General features: G+C 38.1%; 1 protein-coding gene across 1 annotated transcript in view; it reads right to left on the reverse strand.

The window, feature by feature from the left end:
• The window catches only part of kcnh5b (potassium voltage-gated channel, subfamily H (eag-related), member 5b), a 158130-nt gene that overhangs the window by 52360 nt on the left and 82578 nt on the right, over window positions 1-23192 (reverse strand). The window contains exons 9-10 of the mRNA XM_072364748.1: window positions 5784-5983; window positions 3951-4010 (exon numbers count right to left, since the gene is read on the reverse strand). Coding sequence (XP_072220849.1) covers window positions 3951-4010; window positions 5784-5983 — 260 coding nt within the window. The remainder of the gene's footprint in view (window positions 1-3950; window positions 4011-5783; window positions 5984-23192) is intronic.

Genomic DNA, 23192 nt, shown 5'->3' on the forward strand with positions numbered 1-23192 from the left:
ATCCAAAGAGGAGCTTTGGAATTTCCATTAAGAAGTCAGGAGAACCATTTCTGAAGACTATTTCAAGAAATTACAAGAAAGCTTGTCAATGTGGGTTCAGCCTGTGTTTAATAATAAAGGCGGTCATACCAAATATTGACTCTCAAGCTTGTTAGAGTATTACAACCTTTTTGCCTTATATGCTCTATTTTCATATGTTTCATATATTCTATGTTTCAAGAAATTGCTGAAATTTTTTCCACTTTTTCCTGACAATATGTAAATAAATAGGTTTGTTCAAGACTTGTGCAAAGTGCTGTATATGCAATAAATCACTTAGAAAAGACTAACCATTCATTGTCAGGAATAGTGTCTGAATCTGTAGTGTCTTTGCATATTTGATAACAAATTCACTTGATATAATCAGCACTGTCCAAGTTAACAGTGTGACAAGTTCCAGCCTGTCCCAGACTAAGCTAGCTGTTACTCATGTCTTGCACAGTATGTTTGCAGTACTAGTAATCTTTGTTTCATGTAGCCAGTCCCAAAATCACCTTGCAAGTGGAAATGTCCAACACAGGACTTGAGAGAATTAAGAAACACACAACCAACACCAACAAACAAGGTAAGATCATTAAGAAATATTGTGATACTTTCTCACATATAAAGCTGTTAATGACCAAGCTCCAGCACATCTTAAAGATCCCCATTGTTAGATAATTTCCCAACAAACCACTTTGCTCCCAAACTGTAGGTTTACTAGTGGTTCCCAGAGTTTCTAAAAGTAGAATGGGAGGTAGAGCCTTCAGTTATCAGGCCCCTCTCTGGCTCAGGTGACCCTGAAACATCCCATAATTAAGCTGCTATAGGCCTGGACTGCTGGGGGGCCTCTCATGTCACATTGCCTCACTTTGCTCTCTTTTTTGACCGTTTAATTTCTCATATGACATTATGTACTTTGGCATAATTGTTGTCATTAACAAGTATCCTTTGAATGGTGTTATGGTGTTTGTTGTCCCCTCTTTTCTGTCCGGTCAAACCCCAGCTGGTTGAGGCAGATGGCCACCCTTCCTGAGTCTGGTTCTGCCAGAGGTTTCTTCGTGTTAAAAGGGAGTCGATTCTCTCCAAAGTCACCTCAGGTGTGAACATGTCTGGCACAGATAAAAAACTTAAGCAGATTTTTAATAATAAAGGTGTAATTACACCAATACACAGACCACAGGAATTATTTTAAAGTTAAAAGTCGGTTATCAAATCAAATTTCTGTCAGTTCTTTGGATTCTATAAGAAGACAATTAAAATTTGACAAAATTGTATCAAAAACTTCATTATCTGTTACATTTATATACATACAGATGGTCATAATGTGTATTTTACTTTTTATCTTGTATAGACCAGTGCCGAGGAAGCCACGTTCACTTGGGGGCTGAAAGTTGGTGTTGTGATAGTGAAAGATCAATGGTTCTTGATAGACAACTGGTCCTGCCTGCTGTGACGGACATTCTGCAGGCCATCGCCCTGCTGATGGGTCTTCTTTTTGCCAACAAGATAGACTATTGTAGCCAAATTATATATCACCGGCACACAAGGCACCAACAATATATATTTATAGCGGACACACGTAGCGTGATGTGATAAGATATAAGGATTTATCCGAAAGTTCTCACTATCTGAATAAGCCTTATTTAACCTCGTTTTAGGGCACCACATTCAATCGAAGGAAAAAAGACAGAATCTTACGTTTCTGGTATGTTAAATTAATAATCAATTATTACTTAATAATTAATAAATTCCAGTCTCATATAGTCGCTGCTCGTGAATTCTCGTTTTGTTGGACTCACACATACGTAAAGAACACCTACACAAAAACCGGTTGATTTTATATATGTATAAATATGCACCATTTATTAAAATGATATGACCAAAGACATGAACCTTAAGACAACAGGAGAAATGCTTTGAATATGAATGATTATATAAGAAACACTAAGGGGAGGGGATGGATGGGTACCGGAATCATTGAAATAGTCGCATTTTGTTACTATTTGAATTTAAAGACTAATAACTTGGGTTCATTTATCATTTTAACAGCGAATTCTCTCGACACCCACGGCATACCGTCTGAAATGTAAGAACAGGGCAGATCTTACGGTTAGGTCAGTTCCGAATCACAGGTAATCGCCAGTGGGTCCCACTGGGTCTCTCTCGGTTCCGCGTCTTGTGGCCTTTGTTGTGGTTGACTTTCAGGGACTGGACCGGTCGCTTTCCTGCGCCGGAGAATGGCTTCCTTCTGGTAGCTCGGAAGACGAACGGGGTGGTGTGTCGGAATTCACCGCAAATAATGATAAAACTGTCCAAGGGTCGAGTTGGTTTTGGTTGCAGACCAACTCTGATGAGGTGAACTTAAATTCACCAAAGATTGACAACAATCTTTGACAACAACGCTGGCTCCTTTTGGTGATCAAAATTAGGTGAGGAGGCATACAGCAGCAGAGTTTAAAATGTGCTATAGAGGAGACAGGATGACGGACGAACAAAAACGCAAAATGTATCTTTCTACTACATTCTTCCCTTTCTGTCTTTGTTCAGACCTTTTTCTTCCATCTCTTCTTCTTCTTCTGCCATTTCCAAAGACTCTCAGCCAGACTCTCATTCCATCAATTAGAACTCTCTGCTCTTCATCTTCTCTACTGATCTGGACCTTCAATATTCTCTTTCAAAATTCCGTCAATATTCTATTCAATAACTGACTTTTCCTCGCAGTTTCCAGAGTTTGATTCGCAGAGGCGGGGCATGACGTAGGCCTACGCTACACTTTCAGCCTATGGTATGCCTGAAACTGTTGTGACGTCTGCCTGGGCGTATTTTGTAAGGCGACCTGCAAGGAGGGTGCCTCAAAGGAAATCGACTCCTGCATTCCTCCGTCTCATAAACATTTGTTCAGAGGATTCTAAAACACCATAACTTGTTAAGACATAAAGGGTAAAGATATAGCATAAACTTAGGATATAAAGACAGCAAAAACAACATAACATAACATGATGGTTATGAGTCTCAAAATAGAATAGAATTATGAAGTATGAATAACGAACCAACCAATGTTATTTTCCTGAATACAATAAGAAACAGCTGAAGCATTGGTTAATAGTTGCATTATTTCATATAAATGCCACATGTCATATGCAAGTTGTTGACTTAGTTTTGGGTTTGACTATTCAGTACTATGAACCACTCGGGGGCAATATGGCTCCATAAGCTGATTAGTAATTTTCCAAAATAATAACATCTTCCGTATCGTTCCACGTACGATCATGAAAAAGGTATTAAAATGCAGCTTGTGATATCACTGAGAACATGAAAGAACTTGTACAAAGATACAAAGCACATTTAATACAGTTTCAAGATTCAGCTAAAAAGTGATTCTGGGTGAGATCCTTTTGAGAGGTCCATGCTGCGACTGTCTCTGGCTTGAGTCAGAGTCAGGGCAAACCATTGTTTACTTTGAACCATATAGGGTCGGAAGGGTCCTGTTCTGGTTTTCCCCAATACTCTCTTGAGAGGGTCCGTTGTTCGTTCAGCTTCGTTAGCACTAAGCTATTAATGCATTTACCTAAATTTATGGCACAGGTCTGTGGAAAGAGGCGCTGAGAAAACTCCCCCCAAAATGCTTTCGTGGGCAAAGGTTGTTGTAAATTTCTCTTCTTTGATGTAGAGATCCCCCATCTGGTATTTCCACACTGACCATCCCCACAAAAGAATGTTGCAGATTTAAAATCTTAAGTTTGTATTAAATTCCACACTTGAGTTCATTCATAGCTTCATTTGATTATGTAGTGACACCATCAACGGACTGCAACTCTCGACATCCAGAAAAGTAAGTGAATGACTATCCAACTCCAGGGAGCTAAAATCAGTTTTGTGAAGTTAGTTTGATCTTGGTTTTGTGGCCAAAGACAACAATGGATACATACCTTTCTGTTGAGGTGGACACAGATGTCAGCCCGCATGTCCTTGGGACAAATGGATAAGACCTTAAAAACAGAGAAAGGTATGGAGTTGCATTAAAGGCTACTAAAAAATCCTGTAGTGCTTCAACAAGACAAAAACTGAAACTGCTAACATGAGGAGCATAAAATCCTGTAAGTCATGGCATCAGACTTGTTGATGTCGGTTCTCATCTTGAATGCATCACATTCAGACGCACATCATCCACATACATGTTGAAGATCAGAGTCCAATGCCACCAACGTGATGACATAATTTGCAAAGAACAGATGGCAAATATGACAAAAGGTCTGTCTTGACTGTTGTACTGGATTTATCTGTTGCAGGTTAGTTTTCAAAGTTATTCAAACTAATTACAAATAGACTGATGAAAATAAAATTTTAAAAAAAGAATTTAGCACAGGAAAAACAGTCATCATTTAAAGGCATGGAAATGCAGTCAAAGGGAGCGTATGCAACACAGCAAGGCCTCAGCCTACCAGTACCAGATTATTTCTGCTGTGAACTGACAGTGATAACAACTGTGCCATTGTACAAAAAGCTAAATATACTATGATAAAGTCCAACCAAAAAGCAGAAAAGTTGAGTTGAAACTTCCCTTTCAAAATTCTTCACACATTCTCTGTTGGGGATGGGTCAGGACAACAGGCAGACCTGTCCAGTACCCATACCCTCTTTTTATACAGCCATGCCTTTGTAATGTCTGCAGAATTTGTTTTTGCATTGTGTTGTTGAACATGTATGAGCATCCCTGAAATTTTTTTTTCAAAAAAGTCATCAAGAAGGCAGCATGTACTGCACAAAAATGTCAATGCTTTTTTAAAAATATACTTTTCTGCATTGATTATGCCATCACACTTCCCAGCCAAACCAACCTTATACCACAGCATCTGCATCCAAACTGAATCCCTATCTCTTGCTCCATCAAAGGTAGCTAGAAACTTGGGTGTCATAATTGATGACCAACTAACCTTTAAAGATCATGTTGCCTTTGTCCCTCGATCTTGCTGCTTCGCATTGCTAAGCATAAGAAAGATCAGGCCGTACCTAACCCAACACGCCACCCAGCTCCTGGAGCAGTCTATGGTCATCTCCCACCTTGACTACTGCAATGCCCTCCTAACTGGTCTCCCAACCTGTGCTGTGAAACTTCTGCAGATGGTCCAGAACGTGGCGGCGTGTCTGGTCTTCGATCAGTCGAAAAGAGCACACGTCACCCTCTGTTCATTGAATGCATCAAATTCAAAACACTGAACTGATGTTCTCTCTGATGGTCACATTGTACAGTTATTGGAGCTGGAGTGGTATAAAACTGTCAATTTCAGAAGAGTTTTTTTCAAGTGGGACTGAATGACCATTTAACATTTTCTCACTGCACTTAAAAGCCAGACGCTGGTGGATATTTTTAGGAGTGTAAAGGGGCTTAATTGACGTAGGGCTCATATTGTGACAAACATTTTACTTCTTGGCGAGGTATTTATACCTCATGAGCACAAGCCACTTGATGTATCTTCGAGTGAGTATTATTATCTCCACATGCTCTTAGAAAATTGGATCGATGGAGAGTAGGCTGATCAATATGAAGAAGAGAGTGGTTGGAAAAAAATACACCAACAGATAAAAAAAAAAAACGAAGACAAAAAAGTCCCAGTCAAGCAGATTAAAAACCTAATCTGTCTGTAGTCAGTGTGAATGGCAAAAAGCTGCACAGTTTGTACACAGTGGATTTTTAAGACATTAGTTTCAAACCATTTGAAATATAGAAAAAGCTTTTCTGAACTACAGCCTCTCAATCTCACCTTTTCTGTGTCAATGCCTTTTGACATGGACCATGTGGAGACAATGTAGTCCATCACCCGTTCACTCAGGCCTTTTGGAACCTGGTAGAGCTTCAGGAAGTCCCTGACATTGTTGAGCATCTCATGGTAGCGGTTGGTGTTGGCGTACATCTGCTGGAAGATGGTGGTTACATTTCCAAAGATAGTGGCATAAAGAAGAGCTGCACAAGGAAAGAAAGAAGAACGACTAAATATAACTTCTTTTATTTTCCCCTATGGTTTGCTTTCAGACAAAGTGAAAACGGTGAATATACTGCACTTATAGTTTACACTACATAAGTTACATTCACAGACACAGCACTTTTTAGTCTATACAGTGTTACTAGATATGCAGCACTTTTACTCTATCACACACCAATAAATGAATTGGAGGCAACATTGGGGTTCAGTGTTTTGCCAAAGAATACTTCAATATGTAGACAACCAGATCCAACAACCAGCCTTTCGATTAGCAGACAATATCTCTTCCTTCTGAGCTATAGTTGCCCAGCTGTAGATGATGGGTCATCATAGTGTCATTAGAACATATGCTTACATTCTCCAAGACAAACACATGCATACGATTTCCACAAAGCTGGCAGTTTCCTTTGTATTAAATTTTCTTCAGCAAACCTTTCTTGTGAAAATATAGTATTAACTAATCATTAAAAAATATCGAATGAGTTCAACATTGTGTTCACCTGCAGAATATTCTAAAATAGGTTAAATGCATATTGCAAATATGGAGAGAAAAATCATTTTGACAAAGAGGTCATATTTTAGATTTTACAAAAATGCTCAAAATTTCTGGTGGAAATTTTTACCAAATAATCATATTCTTAACAACCAATCGTTTTAACTTTATAAGACAAAATAAGAAATAATTTTGTTATTCAATGACTTATGAGAGAATGTTATTTAGTTTTTTGTCTAAAGTGTGAAGTTTTTAAAACTGGTGCTCTTATTGTAAGCTAGTCTCAGGCAAAACAGGACAAACAAAATGTGTAGGGAGATGCACTGCTTCACAGTTGGGATAAAGTTTACTTCTGATATATCAAGTCAAAGAAGTAAGAATTAGTTGGATAAAAATGACTGTTACATGTAAGAAGAAGTGGGTAAGCAGAACTTTCAAACTTTAATTCATCGTGCGTCATTGCTGCCAAGCTGAACTTTCAGCCTCCTCTGTATTCTGCTGCTGTTTTATTGTTTCCATAGAGACCTCACTCTAGATAGTTTTACGTTTCCATTTCTCTCAGCCAATACAAATAGAAAAGAAAGAGAAGAAGAATCTAAGTACTGCAGATTGGTAGGAGATGGAGTGATCTGATTATGGAAGAAGAGCCAGAAAATATATAAAAAGTGTATGGCAGAGTGAATGTGCAATTTAAGCAATTAGTGTGCAAGCATGGGGAAACAAAGAAAGAATGTTTGACAATGCATTTTGGTGAATGTTTATACATACACTATACTGCCAAAAGAATTCACTCACCCATCCAAACAATTAAATTCAGATGTTCCAATCACTTCCATGCCAGTGATACCACCTGTGCAACAAGTCCAGTCATGAAATTTCCTTGCTACGAAATATTCCACAGTCAACTGTCAGCGGTATTATAACAAAGTGGAGGCGATTGTGAATGACAGAAACTCAGCCACGAAGTGACAGGCCACGTAAAATGATAGAGCAGGGCGCTTCTGGAAAGGTGCTTCTGGAAGAATGGTGTTATAGCTGCAAAGGGTGGGCCGACCTCATATTACACCCTATGGATTAAGAATGGGATGTTATACAAAGCTATAAAGAAAGTGGGTTTTAATGCTCAGGTGTTGTGTTCCTCATTAAAGTAAGAGTAATATCAAGAGAAAATAAAGAAGACATAACAGTCATAGACAGAAAAGTGTAGCATGTCAAAAAAGTAACATAAACACCATTGCATCTTCAAAGTCAGCTGCCTTCCAGGACCCTCCAGGACCTTTCCAGGACCCTGTCAGATAGAGAGAAAGGATTCTGACAACACTACCGATGTGGAACTGAAGGTGCAAAGACGCGGTTCTTACCTCCTCCAAATACAATGTTCCTAATTGGATGACTCAAAGGCTCCATGGGTGACCATTGTCACCTCAGCACAAAGAAAAGTAGAGGTTGGACATTTCAGTGCCGAGCTAAGAATAAAGAATCCTATCCTCTTGTTCCGTTCATTTTATCAAGGTAAGAATTTTGAACTGATGTGGCAAAAAATTGAGAGGTGTGAAGGTGTGGATGAATGCAAAAAGTGGGTATAAAACAGACTAAACAAACTGAAAACTGTACTTTTAACAATGTCAGGGAAGAGGGATGAAAAGAACCATCCACACTTTGTTATACTGTTTACTTTGTCAAGGAATCTTGAGGTGAGTAACAAAGCTCATAGTAAAACCCAATTTGCATAATTTAGCATCCAAAATAATTGCACTTGTATGCAAGTCTTCTGAGGAAACATTTTGCCAAATATTTGTTTTTTTAAGTCTAGAATGTAAACAGTTTTCCAAAAAAGCCAACAAAATCTGAGCTGATTTTAATCTTGGTTAGTCTTTTCAAAATAGTTTTTCATCAGTTTTCAAATTTCAATTGAGTCAACATCTGAACCGATCATGGCGTTCAGGAAAATTGTTGTCAATTTTGTGAGTCAAGAACAACAACAAAAATCTCAGGAAAAAGCTGTTCAGTGAACCACCAGTGTTGGTGAAACTATGCCAAAGTCAAAACCATTCACTGCATAATCTGAAAGCATCAAAGTTCATGAGTATCCTTAACTATTGACATGAATATTTACACACACACACATATATATATGCATGTTAATATATATAGATATATTATATAGTATATATATACATATACATTTATATGGTGTTGGCATTTTTCTAGCTTCTCATGTTTTTTCTTCTTGATGTTGCTGTACCTGCCTCCGTCTTACACCCTGCTACTTTGTGCAGGACTGTTTCGAAGGCCTCTTCCACAGCCTGTACCTGGGGTCCTACCTGGTGTGGTAGAACTCAGACTCTTTTGCTCTTGCGTTCACTACCTGTTCTTAAGCTGCCATGATTATGACTCTGTGACTCTTTGCTGTCTTTAAGACCAGCCTTTTCTAACCATTGATAGGACTTCTCAATATCAGCCGGTACAGCACTTCATCCGCCTCTCTTCGTACCTTGATGCACCCATTACTCTGGAACATAGTAAATCAGGACTCATGAGACCACATGACCTTCTTCCACTGCTCCAGAGTCCAATCTTTATGCTCTTTTGCAAACTGAACTAAAAAAAATTTTCTGACCACATTTCTCTCTCGAAGATGATGGTTCCCCACTATCCTTCCAGTTTTTAATAATGTGTTGGACAGTTCTTAACCCAATTTTAGTAGTTTATGTAATTTTCTTAGATGTTCTCTCTGCTGGATGCATGCCAATGATTTGACCCTTTTCAAACAAACTAACATCTTTTCCACGACCACGGGATGTGTCTTTCGACATGATTGTTTAAGAAATGAGAAGCAACTCATTGCATCAGTTGGGGTTAAATAACTTGTTGCCAGCTGAAAGATTATCGCCCATGCAGTAATTGTCCAAGAGGGGGCTCCTACCTATTTGCTTAGTTAACTCCAGGTGGCGACTTTTTTTTTGGCCAGGCAGTGTATATGTCATATATATATACTGTATATATTAGGGCTGGGCACATTAACACGTTTTTTTTTACGTTAAGTAATTAATTCATTATCGCCGACAATTAATTGTCTCCCATTACCGCAGTTTTCATTATTTTGATTGTAAACGTCTGTTGCTCACAGACTTTTGAAAAAGTCCATCGTGAGCAAGCCTAGTATGTTGCTTACTGCTGTGACGCTCACAGGAAACAGTCAGAAAAGAAAAGAAATAGCGGCTGAAGCGGGCTAAAGAAACATAGATAAAGTTACGGAACTTTTACATGGCCATTTTCATTTCAAAGTTCTTCCAGATGGCGCAGTTGACAGAGCCAAGGTTATTTGTAAGCACTGCAACGTTAAATTGTCTTATCACCGGAGTACTTCGATCATATGACAGTATAGTTCCAATAAAAGTGCATTACTTTACTTTTGAATTTATTATTGGATTTTGCAAATAACAATGCAATTAATCCTAATTAAGGTATATCGTAGATGTCATTTTTCTGTTATCTTAATACCAACATTTAGATTTGGAAAACATAAAGAAAATTTAGAATTTTTCAGTCACATTTTGGAATGTGATTAATTGTAATTAATCTACAGCTGACCTGTGATAAATCGGATAAATTGTTTGACAGCTCTCCTATATATTTAAAAGCTGCTTACGTAGTACTATATTTAAAGTCAAACCTGTCCCTTGTGGCTTTATGTGCTTTATTTCTGCTATAGAACGAAATAAAGAAAGATAGATAAACAGATTAGCTGATGGAGCAGCCCACGGGAGAGAAGAGCAGACACTGTCAAGCTCCAATAAGCTGGAGAGAATGTTTGTAAGACGTTTGGCTTCAAATTGAATCTGACAAAGAGATTGAAACTATATCAGAAACAATCATTTGGTCATGGTTACACACACACTCAATTCAATTCAACTAAATTCATTAACACTAGTAGTCCCTGAAGGAAAATTACATTGCTGAATTTCCACTTGAAATGCTTAATGCATGTGCCTTTTTATTTGATCATTTTTTCTTTTAGTCAAATTGTCAAAATATGGAAGTGCGGATGATGAAATATTACTTTATTTTCAAAACGTTTTTTATTTTAATCCGACTGATTTTGTGTGACGATAAAGAAATTGTGTTGCTTGTTTTGTGAGAAATCAGGAGCAACAAGAGGCTTTCTACTTTTGTGTATTTTCTTTTTTCCATTTTCAGTGCTTAAACAGTCTGCCAGAAGAGCATAGTACGACATGTCAGAATAAATAAGTGTGAGAGACAAAAATCTGTCAGTCCAAGTCACCGGTTGCAGCCCAGACACCAGGAAAATATCCATCACAACTCTATGAGGAGACAACCTCACCTAGCTTGTGACAGTATAAACATATAAACAGGCGCACAATGCATTGTGTGGATATCCTTCGCTCCTTCGGTTTTCCATTCATATAATCCTCTACAATTACCACAGCATCCATCATGTAGCATTATATACAGATAGTACTATTGTTTTAGTTATGTTTAGAGCAAACACACATAATTTATCAAAATGATTGCCACAATCTCTGATTACTAGAATGTCATTTGAAAAAAATTAACTCTCTTTTCAGCAGTTAGTTCTTATTTTTCTTTTATGTCATATTGGGCCTCCATAACTCATTATAATATTAGTATCAGTTAACCTAATTAACTTTATCTGTTTAATAAGTGTGGTTGAACTGAAAAGGACAACTGCAGCTGTTAGAGGGCCAACATTTTGGCACTGATTTGAAATGGATCCATATAATAAATAACTTAAATTTGTGTGCAAATATTAACCCGAGCATGGTCAGACTTGACCCGAGTCTAACAAGTATGAACTAACCTGCGACTAACCGGAAAACATCCTGATATACAAACAACACACACCTGCAGCATCATGATGTACCGTGGATTACATTAACAAGCAGACAACTGAAAAGAGAAGAAATAATGTTTAACTTTCTTATGTGGACAACTAAGAATTTAAAAAAGTGAACACAAAATTATCACCTTTTTATATATTTAAAAGTTTACATGAGTCAAAGGGAAATTTCTATTCCAAGTCATTCTAATATCTCCAGCACAGCCATGAAATTAGAAGAGATCACCAGAACAAATAAACCTCATCACCAAAATTTCTGTACAGACTGCAAGGACGGTTTGACTAAAGCTGGATCCTGCTAAAGAGCTCTGCCGTGGCGTGTTTATGCCTATCATGAAAAAGAGTCCTGAGTCCTCTGGAGGTGAGAGGAGTCATTATAGCAATAGAGACAGCGAGGACATATCTATGTCTATTTTCTGTTTTTATCTTGACCAGACACATAAAGTAGTGTCTGAATGTATGAAGTGATTGGGATGAAGTGGAAGGCAGGTTAACAGGATAAATCCTGATCCAAAGGAAATAAAGGTATCAATTAAACTAATCCAGTCTCTTGAATGAACTTCACAGAATGAAGATGGTATCAGGCAATAGTCTATTCAAATCCATCAAAATATGGAACATTTTGACAGAGAAATCTTCATTCTGAACTTTTTATGCCTGCTCAAACAATTATAGCAAAACTAAAACAGAGTTTTTTTAAACCACAAGAGTTGTTAAAATAATGTAACGTAAGATCTACTATATGATAAAAGAGTGATCCGTAGTCATAGCTTTACGAGGAGCCATCATTGGCTGACCATTTACTGGACCGTTCTGATGATACCATGCAGCATCACCACTACTAAATGGCACCCAGGAGTAAAATCAATACAAAATTTCTACTTTTCACTGACATCTCATCATTCTAGGCTTTACTGAATACTTTGTGTCATTTATTGTCTCAGATTTCAGATAAAGAAATAGATTGCAATGCATTCGACAAATCAATACTGCAAATGGGAGGCTGATGTCATAAACAAGGACATATAAAAACAGAGTAATAAACTTTAGAGAGGTTGAACTGTGAGGAGACACTGTAACTTGTTTCCACTTTCTGATTGATTACGGGGTGACTTCTATGTTCCTTTGTGAGAGCAATGGTTTAGTTGTTGGATACATGCTGAAAACATACAATGTAACTAAATCCATTGTTGAGTTTATTCATTTTTACTCGAGTCAGTAAAAGTGAAGCAGACCCACAAACTTACTCCACCAGACTATGGATAAACTAAATGAGCATCAGTGTTGACTTTGAACAGGTTAGATGTGAGGGCCCTGTCAAATAACTTGTGCCTGTGAATTCATATGTGGTTTTAGATAGATGAAGCTACTTAGGGGCAGCGTCTTTCAGTAAAAGCCTGAGCACACCTACGTGACGCAAACAAACAAAAATAACAACACAGGCTAAAAACAAAGCAGCCGGGGCCTTAAGAAGAGTCACTACCATCAGGAGCCATTGGGACTAGTCCATTTGCTGCTCAGTGTGGCAAATCAGCATTCAGGCTGCATTACAACACATTATACACTGACAGGGCATTGCGCTCCAGCAGCCTAACACTAAGAGATTCAGTCATCCGCATGAAAGTCCAAACCCCCCTGAAAAAAAAAAATGAGAGAAAATCTGACTGTATAAATCTGTTTTGACAAGCAGTAAGTGTGCATCTAGCACTCTCTGGGAAAGTAAAACATTCTGGTTGATTGTATCCAAATAAATATTGATTAAAAAATGTGCAGAGGCATTTCAGCCCTGCCCCCTACTGAGTCACAGTAATCATTTGTGGAATCTCACTCAGTGAGTATACCTCTTTTTCACCGTTTTCTGCAGTATGGGTTTACTTCTCATTAGGTCAACTTAATGGCCTATTCATTGCTGTGCAAAATGATAATGTGTTTTGAAAAGAGTGAGTAACAGATGGGAGGGTTGATGTGAAACAAATATCTGTATTAATAATCCCCACACACCGGTAGGTAGTTTTACACTCATCAGAAGAAGAGACTTTACAATTGAATCATCTATATGATTCTTACCAATGACAGAAAATAAACTCAAATCTGAGACCTAAAACTGGTAACTTCAAATAGCTGGCAGAGCTGCAATAACCTTCAATCCAAAGGGACTTTTTTTCAAAACCCAATTTAGTCTCAGTTGATCTAGTATGACAAGTAGCTTTTGGTTGAAATGGTGATCCTTTTGCTTAATGAACAGGAAAAAGCTCAGTTTGAGATATACACTTATTTTCTCTTTTGCTAATGGTTAGGAAAATAATCTTTTAGCATTCTCACACAATTTTAAGCTACAGTCAGCAGCCAAGTGGCTTATCTCTGCATAAAGACTGGAAATACTTTAACAATTAAGCCAACTTCCGAACATTCTCATTCCCAACTTATCACATTGTCCTAATGGTCAAGAGCTCTAAGCCTCAGTTTTCAACACATGCTGTACACTTTTATCCTCACTGTCATGGCAACCCATGTTGCCCAACCTTTAGACAATTGTTTTGCACCTCTTTTTTTTTCCTGTCCACAACTGTACTTTTTCATCATGTTAAAGAAACTTGCTCTAGGTTAGGAAAACAATGTGATTAAGCATAAACATACGCAATAACATACCATTTTTTCTTTTGGAAAGCTCTGCTGATATTATCATATATATTATCATATATATCATCATAGCAATAGCCCTGCAACTAGTACAATACTAGCTGGATTGAAAACTGAGACAGATCTTCTGTGAAATTTCAGGAACGTTTCTGTGTATCCTCAGCATTCCCAAAACACTTGCAATCCTGCACGTCCCAGATCTTACTGACAGAAGATGGATCCATTTTGCCCCAATATGCATTTAAATTGTATATAATATGTATTTCACCATAATTTATATCAGCATAAAGTTGTTCGAATGGATCAACTTTAATGGGACAGCATAAAGCAGCATAAACTGCTTATATTAGATAGCCAGCTAAAAGTTTTTTCACAGCCAGGTCAATGTGTGTGGGGTGTAATTGACAGTGAGATAATTTTGTAATGTTTGCTCACTAATTACTGTTCCATTATCATGATACAAATACAAGGACGGAGTCTTTCCTAGCCTATGAAGGGGATGACTTAGAAAACATCCTTGACTTTGATAAGCACGGTCACAAAATCATCCTATCTGTGCCTAATGTTCCCAAACTGACACGTGATATGTCAGTTAGGCAGTTAGTGATACAATGATATAAATAAAAAGTAACACAATGTGCTGTTAAGAGGTATTATGTGATAAAATAATACCTTACACGTCAATAGAAGCTATCATATAGATCCCTCGTTCATACCCTCAAATACGACCCATCATGACATCCTGTAAAGTACCATCCCTTCAAGAGGCAGAAGGATAGTCCAACTCACAAAAATGTTTCCACATTAGAGCAGACATCATTCAAGAATGTTTCCTAAAGAAGCCAGTTCAAAAGGAGTTCATGACCAACACAATAAAATTGCTTTTTCACTTTTGAGATACTTCCAGTTAATGGCACTTCAATACTTTATTAAAAAAACTTTTCTGGTTCAGTTTAGGCAATTACACTGGTTAGTCAGAGTTAGCAGGAGATCATGGTTAGAGCTGAAATACATTCTTTGAACAATGCAACCACCACCCTCATTGACACCATGTTGCTAGTTTACTTCGTTACATTTAAACATAACATATGATCATGAAACTTTGTCACTTCCTGGTTGGGTTTTGCCAATAACCTTACTTGGTTAGGGTAAAAAAACTAAATTACTTGACTTGCTTTAGAAAATTAGTATGGTTAGGACAAATGATCCAGAACGCGGCGGCGCGTCTGGTCTTCAATCAGCCTAAAAGAGCACACGTCACCCCTCTGTTCATTGAACTCCACTGGCTGCCCTTAGCCGCCCGCATCAAATTCAAGTCACTGATGTTAGCCTACAAAGTGCTTAATGGAACGGCTCCCATCTACTTGAATGCTCTTGCAAAGGCTTATGTCACAACTCAGTCCCTCTGTTCGTCCCAGGATTGTCGTCTAGCAGTGCCTACACCACGCCTAAGACAATCCAAACTCTTTTCATGTGTCGTCCCACGATGGTGGAATGACCTACCGAGCGCTACCAGAACAGGGGCGTCCCTGTCTATCTTCAAGAAGCTCTTGAAAACCCAGCTCTTCAGAGAGCATCTCCTATCCTAGCACTTACCTTGTACTTCCCTACCCCCTCTATCTCTGCACTTTATCTTTCTGCACTTCTTTCTATGCCTACATCCTATCTCTACTCTGTCACCTTTGACATAGTCAGACTAGTGGGTTCCTTCTATGTAGTTTATTGTTAGCTTTATATAGCTTGTTAAATCTTCATTTGTAAGTCGCTTTGGATAAAAGCGTCTGCTAAATACATAAACATAACATAAACATAAACATGTACATAGTTTTTACAATGACCAGGACTGTCACCTTTAAAGTAACTACATTTTTAAAGTTACGTGTACACCAATCAAAGCTCTTTCAACTATGTGAAGAAAAATTGGGAAAACTGAGTTAGAAAAAGCACACCTTGAATATTGGCATAAACTTGAAAAAGGAATGAGTCTCTTCGTTCTTCAACTGTGAAATTTAACCAACAATAATTACACACAGGTCTTGTTTTCTCTGTTTGTTCACAAATGTTTTTCATCTGATGTTGTGAAGTCTCAAAGACAGAGAACTGCATTTCACAGATAGCAACAAATTAAAGCACACCACAAACAAGGTAACTCAGTTTCACTGCTGAAGTTAACAATGCCATCAGGGGCCAAGCAGGGCTCCCATTGGGCCCTAGTAGTCATAATGAAGTCACTTAGGACTACTCATATCTTATCACAAGCACCGGGTAAATAATGGCAGAGGTTGGTTATGTAGGGAGGGACAAGTGAAGCAGTGCCAGGGAACACTGGAAATCTGGGTTAATTGTGCTAATTGGTGTGTACTATGAAATGACAGCGAATAAAGTGTGTCAGAAAGTCATGTTCAGATAAAATGAAGTGAAGTGAGATGCAGGGTGGAACACAGCCAAGATCAAAGAGAAATTTAACCTACTTTTAAAAATCTGAACTATTTCCAACACCAAGCCATGCAACTAATTATACATTAGTTTACCCAGAGTGAATCAACAGGCCTAATTATTGAGTTAAAGAAAGACATATTTTAGTGCTTTTGGTGAGATGCCCCTTTACCGTATACGTGGAAACAAGTGTAAAAAAAATGTTATGCTGACACTGTGTAGAGGAATAGCAATAACCACATTATCTCGGATTAACTTTGTACCAAAAATAATCTATTCTCAAGACAAGTTGATTCTCTTAAATTTGACTTGAAAGTGTGTTTCTAGAAACACCTTTTATGAAACTACTATTGATGACAGGATGAGAGTTTCTACACCCGGGGTCACTTGGGATAAAGTCATCTACGAGCGCCGCTGTGCCAGAGTATACGGATGAGGAGCTCCTGGAAAGGAGGATGCAGAAGCATCGAGAGAGGAACAGCTGGCCAGACAACAACAGACCGCTGCAAGTCCGCGAATCAATGCTAACTGGTAAGCTGGGTGTAGAAAGCCCCCAATAACAACAACACGGCAGCTCTGAACTGTTCATTCATTCATTCGTCCTAAAGTATTGGTGAAACAAAGACAGAGAATGCTTTATTTAGAGGTTGTATTGCATGCCCGTTCACTCCCGTTATATGGATATACGCGGATCTCGAGTGATCAAATAGCATCCAAAGTACGACTTTCACCAAAATGTCCTCGATGAGTAGATGAACGTCTTTTGTGCCAGAAATAAGGTCCAGGTTTAAAAAAAAAAACTTACCCTTTAAATGGCTTGTTTTAGTTATCAAAGTTTCATATTCTTAACAATACAGATGCCCCGTTCATCCAATCTAGTTCTCTTATAACTGCATGCTATTATAAAATAAGTTCAAATCATTGATAAGAGTGCTGCTTCCCCCGCCCCTCCCAACAAAAACCCCGCCCACCCTCTCAGAAAATAGTTCCGACATCCATGCAACCAGGAACACATAATTAGCAAAGATAATGTTCAAGACTAACCAAATGTACCCCAATACTCAAAGTATCAGAATGTAGAATATGCGAGGACATTAGACCAATGGGAATGTGTAAATTTTCCAGTGCTATAATTCAAAATTTTAAAGAAAAGTGATAAGGCTAAAATAATTACATATGAAGTTATTATCTACTTACAATGATTGTGTTCACAACCGGAAACTCAGAGGTTTCAGAAAGGTTCAATTTATGTTGTATTATTTAATGTTTACATTATGTTTATGTTTATGCATTTAGCATATGCTTTTATCCAAAGCGACTTACAAATGAGGATATAACATTACAACTAACATCAAAGCTAACAATAAGCTTCATAGAAGGAAACCACTAGTCAGACTCTGTTAGAGGTGACATAGAGGGAAGTACAGAAAGCGAAAGTGCAGTAGAGGGGGTAGGGAAGTACAAGGTAAGTGCTAGGATAGGAGATGCTCTCTGAAGAGCTGGGTCTTCAAAAGTTTCTTGAAGATTGGTTGGTAGGTCATTACACCATCGTGGAACGACACGAAAAGAGTCTGGATTGTCTTAGGCGTGGTGTAGGAGCTGCTAGACGACAATCCTTTGACAACCGGAGTGACCGAGCTGTGACGTAAGCCTTTACAAGAGCATTCAAGTAGATGGGAGCCATTCCATTAAGCACTTTGTAGGCTAACATCAGTGACTTGAATTTGATGCGGGCGGCTAAGGGCAGCCAGTGGAGCTCATTGAACAGAGGGGTGACGTGTGCTCTTTTCGGCTGATCGAAGACCAAACGACACTGTCGCATTCTGGACCATCTGCAGAGCTTTCACAGCACAGACTGGGAGACCAGTTAGGGGAGTTTTGCATTAGTCGAGGCAGGAGATGACCATAGACTGCACCAGGGGCTGGGTGGTGTGTTGGGTTTTCATCTTAGAATTTAACTCTCAAGAATCTAAAGAATTTAACATGAAATGTGTGACGAGTGGCTGGACGAGAAAAAAAGGGAGGTGTGTAAAATGTAAATAAAAACAGAGTGTAGTGCAAAATCACACAAACCAATATCTTATTCACAATACAAAATAGAAAACATTTCAAAAGTTCACCATTAGACATGTGTCTTATTCATTAAAAATATTAGCCCATCTTGAACTTGATGGCACCACAGAAAAGTTGAAAAAGGGCAACAAAAAAAATTTAAAAAGCAACACTGCAATCAGTGAGGTTAACTGACAGTAGCATAACTGGACATAAAACAAGCACTTCAAAGAGACTCAAAGTCTCTCAGAAGTAAAGATGAGCAGAGGTTCAGCAGTCTGCAAAGAAACAAAACATTTCTGTGGAGCACGTTCAGAATAATGTTTCTTGACATCAAGTTGCAAAGACTACTTTGTATATCATCAAAAGATTAAAAGAAGGAACACTTCCAGAAATCATTGTCTGTGAACAGAAAATGCTGAACTGCATCCTGTATCAATTAGAACAACATGGCTTCATAATAAAAGAGGTGATAGACTGGCCTGTCCGCAGTCCAAACTTTTAACCAATTGAAAACACTTGCCAGAGCATAAAACTAACAAAACATTGAAGAATCAGGACTGTTGAGCAGGTAGAATCCTATATCAAACAGGAATGGGACAGCATTAATCTCCCAAAGGTCCAGAAACTGGTCTCTTTAGTTCCCAGATGTTTACAAGCTGTTAAAAGATTACACAGTGGTAAACTTAGCCCTTTTATGTAACATGTTGCTGCCATCAAATTAAAGCTAATATTTATCATGAAATTGCAAAATGTCTCTTTTTTAAACATTTGATATGTTCTATGGTGACTCAAACTGTTTTATGAGATTTATAAATCAGTGGATTATGTTTTTATTCACACTTGACACCACATCCCCACTTCTTTTGGAATATGAGTCGTAAATATTCACAAAATAAAGAAGCCAGCACAATAGTTGTAGTCATATGGATAGTCATTTCTTGCAAAGTGCTATTGCAAAACTTCTTTAATTTAAGACAGCATTATATTTCTAAGTAGGAAATGCTTACAGTAAACTATTTGGATGTGCCCTGAGAAAATTGAAATTGTTGAAAGTTTCGGGTAGAGTGAGGCGGGGGGCAATTTGTATGGTTACAACTATTCTTTGCCATTAAATTTGACTAAATTATGCGAACTGCACCTCCTAATGTTGACATAGTTTAGTAAAGTTTTTTTTTTTTTTTAAACTCACACATACAACAAATTCCACATGAGCCAAACAATGGCACCATACTTTCTTTAGTTGACACCAATAAACATTCTAAACACTGAATAAAATGATTGATCGCACGACATACAGCTTCAGAAATACATTGTAAACAAATAAGTGAGTTGGACTGAGTTTAAAGAGCTCATGTAGAAACTTTGTCTGACATAAGTTCTGAGTGAAAACACACAAATAGGCTTCACCCAATCAATATCTGTCAACAGTTTTAAGACCACTGGTACATGTCTGTGTGGTTTTATGCCAACTATGCAACCCCTGACCTGTGGATGGCCTCTTATATAATACCATTGCAGAGGCTGATGATAATCTGTAATGACTGTCTATTGATTGTCTGCATATATCTTTTTTCAAGCCTACTGTTTTACCCGGATTGATCTTAGCTCATCCTATTCCCCTGAAATTTTCAGGAGTTTGATTAATTATCTTTTTTTTTGGAGCAATTCTAGGATTAATTTGCTTTTTATGAATATCACTGAATTATGAAACATGAATGCAATTTTTTTTCAGATATTCATTATGGTTATAAACCAAAATATTAATTCATTATGAATAGAGGTGAAAAGCTAATAGTATGAGAAATGGATTATTAATAGTGTCACTGTGTCTTGAATTATCAGAACTGATAACTAGTTTCTCTTGTTTGAATAAAACAACATTCAACTACAGAAATCCCCAAAATGAACAGACTTCACTCCTAAAAGCACATCACCTCAGAAAAGTAGTGTGTACTACTGTAAAGAACAGTTACTTTGATTAGTCCTTGATAGTTCATCGGTAGATCTAGCCTGCCCTGTTCAAAGCGTTGGCATCAGATAACACCTGCACCAGACATTGATTGACCTTCTAGCTCTTGGTTTTGTCTGTCTTTGGATCAGAGAATTGGATTCTGAAGCACATGTACAATTCGAGGTCAAAATGACAGCAGTAAGATATACCGTATGTCAGGGGATCTAACATCTAAGGCCGTTATTCGTGAAGTGGCTTTTTGACTGTGTTGACTTGTAACAACAGGTGAGTAAGGTACAGAGTGACTGTGAAAGCTCACATGCGTTGGGACTCGTGTTAATCGCAGCTTGACCCCATTATCACCACTGTCAGCAATTATAGTTAAGGAAGACCAATCTTTCATGTCTGGCACCTGCTTGATTCAGTTATCCCCATACTACCTGCCTGACTGAAGGCTCAACACTTCTGGCTCTGGCATAAATTTCATAAGCATAAATTAAAAAAATTAAATATAGAGGTGAATGGCTCTTTCAGAGTGTTTCTACTGTGGAAATGATTTGGAGATTTATGGGCTTAAATTTGTTTATGATCTACAAATATACCTTGAGTTGCACACGTGTTTTGCTATCCACAAATACAAATTTCCTATTTATAACTTGTGTGTTGTTTTTTACAAATATGTGTGTATTTGTAAATATATAATTTTTTATTTGTAAAACAAAGAGTCATTTGTGAAACTGAAACTTCTGTTTGTGAATTGTGCCTCGTATTTGTGGATCACCAATCACATCTTCGTATTTTTGAGACATTCTTTACGCAAATTCGCACAGATTCACAGAGCTCCATCCAGTAGATGGCACTGTTGTTCACTGCTGTATCTAAGGCTCAGCTTAAGAACGAAGAAGAAAGAAGATTGCTGATTAGTAGTAACCATAGTAACGACGTGGACGCGTCAGTTGGATGTGATAACATTTATGGATAGTGTTTGTTGCTTGTCTGCAGTTTTAAAGTTTTAAACACTTGTGCAACTCAAGGTATATTTGTAGATCACCCTCTGTGCATTTGCAGCTATTTTTTAAACAAATTTAAGCCCATAGACATTGGCTTCATAATTGAATAAGCAGGAAAGAGATTTGGATGAGGACAATTACAAATGGGGATAATTATGGAAATGGGGTTCCAATCACAGCAATAAAAAGAAAGAAGAAAAAACAAACCCACTGATGATTTGCACAGCAAGCATAAAGCAGATTTATAGCTGGTAATGTTTTTGTTTTATTTTGTTTTTCAAAAAGTTTAACTAAAAGTAGGTGTGAACCCAGCACAATATTAAACATGTGTAAGTGAATGTGCTCCCACATTCAATTGTTCACTCTGTGCCTGTACAGACTCTCTGACACAAGTTAAACCATACATAAAGTGCAAATATGCACTACAGCCATGCTAAGCAAAATCGCACATATATTCTTTCAATATTTATTTTTCAGTGTTAAAGTTAAAGGAAAAATTGACCAGTCAGATTTTCGTAAGGTGTTGATCCATGACAAACTTCCACCTGTGTCTGTGCCATTTCAAACATTTTTTCTAAATTTCTGTAGCGCCAGTGAACATGTTAAAGCCATTTTTATAAAACATGCATTGTGAATGATGGCCAATAACCACACACCGCTTTGCTTTTCTTTAATGTTGGACTGTTTTCGGGTTCTAATTGTATCCAGAGTATGCCAGAACAATAATCACAGCACAAACACTCTTAGAAAGTAGATTTCCTCATTGGACAGACCAAGTAGCGTAGCCTGAACATTTTCTTGTATTAGAGCATTAATTTGCCAGATTAATTTGAAGTACTCCAACTGAAACGTTTCTTTAATGATTTTGTGCAAACCCCCTCAACACGTCTCATAACACCATCCCAACGGAGCAAATATCACTGTCAAGTTTCTTTAATTTAAGGAGCCACAAAATCCTCCTAAGGAGGAAGTGAGGTGGGGTGGGGGTGGGGTGGGGTGGGGTGGGGTGGGGTGGGGTTGGGGGTGTGGGTGTGGGTGTGGGTGTGGATGTCGGGGATGGATGGATGGATGAAGCAGCTAAGCACTGAGCTTTCAACTATGGAACTTAGTGTGACAGGCTGGATGGTGGTGTGGTGGTTAGCACTGTTGCCTCACAGCAGGAGGGTTCCTGGCTGGGGCCTTTCTGTATGGAGTTTGCATGTTCAATGAGTGGGTTCTCTCCAGGTACTCTGGCTTCCTCCCACTGTCCCAAAACTTGCATGTTAGGCTAATTGGTGACCCTAAATTATCCTTAGGAGTGAGTGTGAGCGTGCATGGTTATGTGTCTGGTTTCTCTCCGTATGGCCCTGTGATGGACTGGCGACCTGTGTGTGTACCCTGCCTATCCGACTCAAGCCCCCCGCAACTCTGAGTCGGGTTAAGCGGGTATAGAAAATGAATGGATGGACCACAGATCATATAGGCTGAACTTTACACAAACTTTACACAAAGTTCAGCCGATATAAATAACCTCCTATTTTCACACAAGTGTCTGTGACTGTGAGGAGTCATTTAAAACTAACAGCTCAATAACACTGCAGCCTTCTGCCCGCAACTGAAATAGCTGTATACAGCTGTTATTTTAGAAAACTATGAAAGTGAACTTGTGGTGTGTCACTGCCCATGTATGTGAAAATGTGGAGCGTGACATCCCAGCTAATTAACTTTTGGTGCGTTAATTAAA

This window comes from Leuresthes tenuis, unplaced genomic scaffold (genome assembly GCF_036924035.1).
Source record: "Leuresthes tenuis unplaced genomic scaffold, fLeuTen1.0.hap1 SCAF_15, whole genome shotgun sequence".
Lineage (NCBI taxonomy): Eukaryota > Metazoa > Chordata > Actinopteri > Atheriniformes > Atherinopsidae > Leuresthes > Leuresthes tenuis.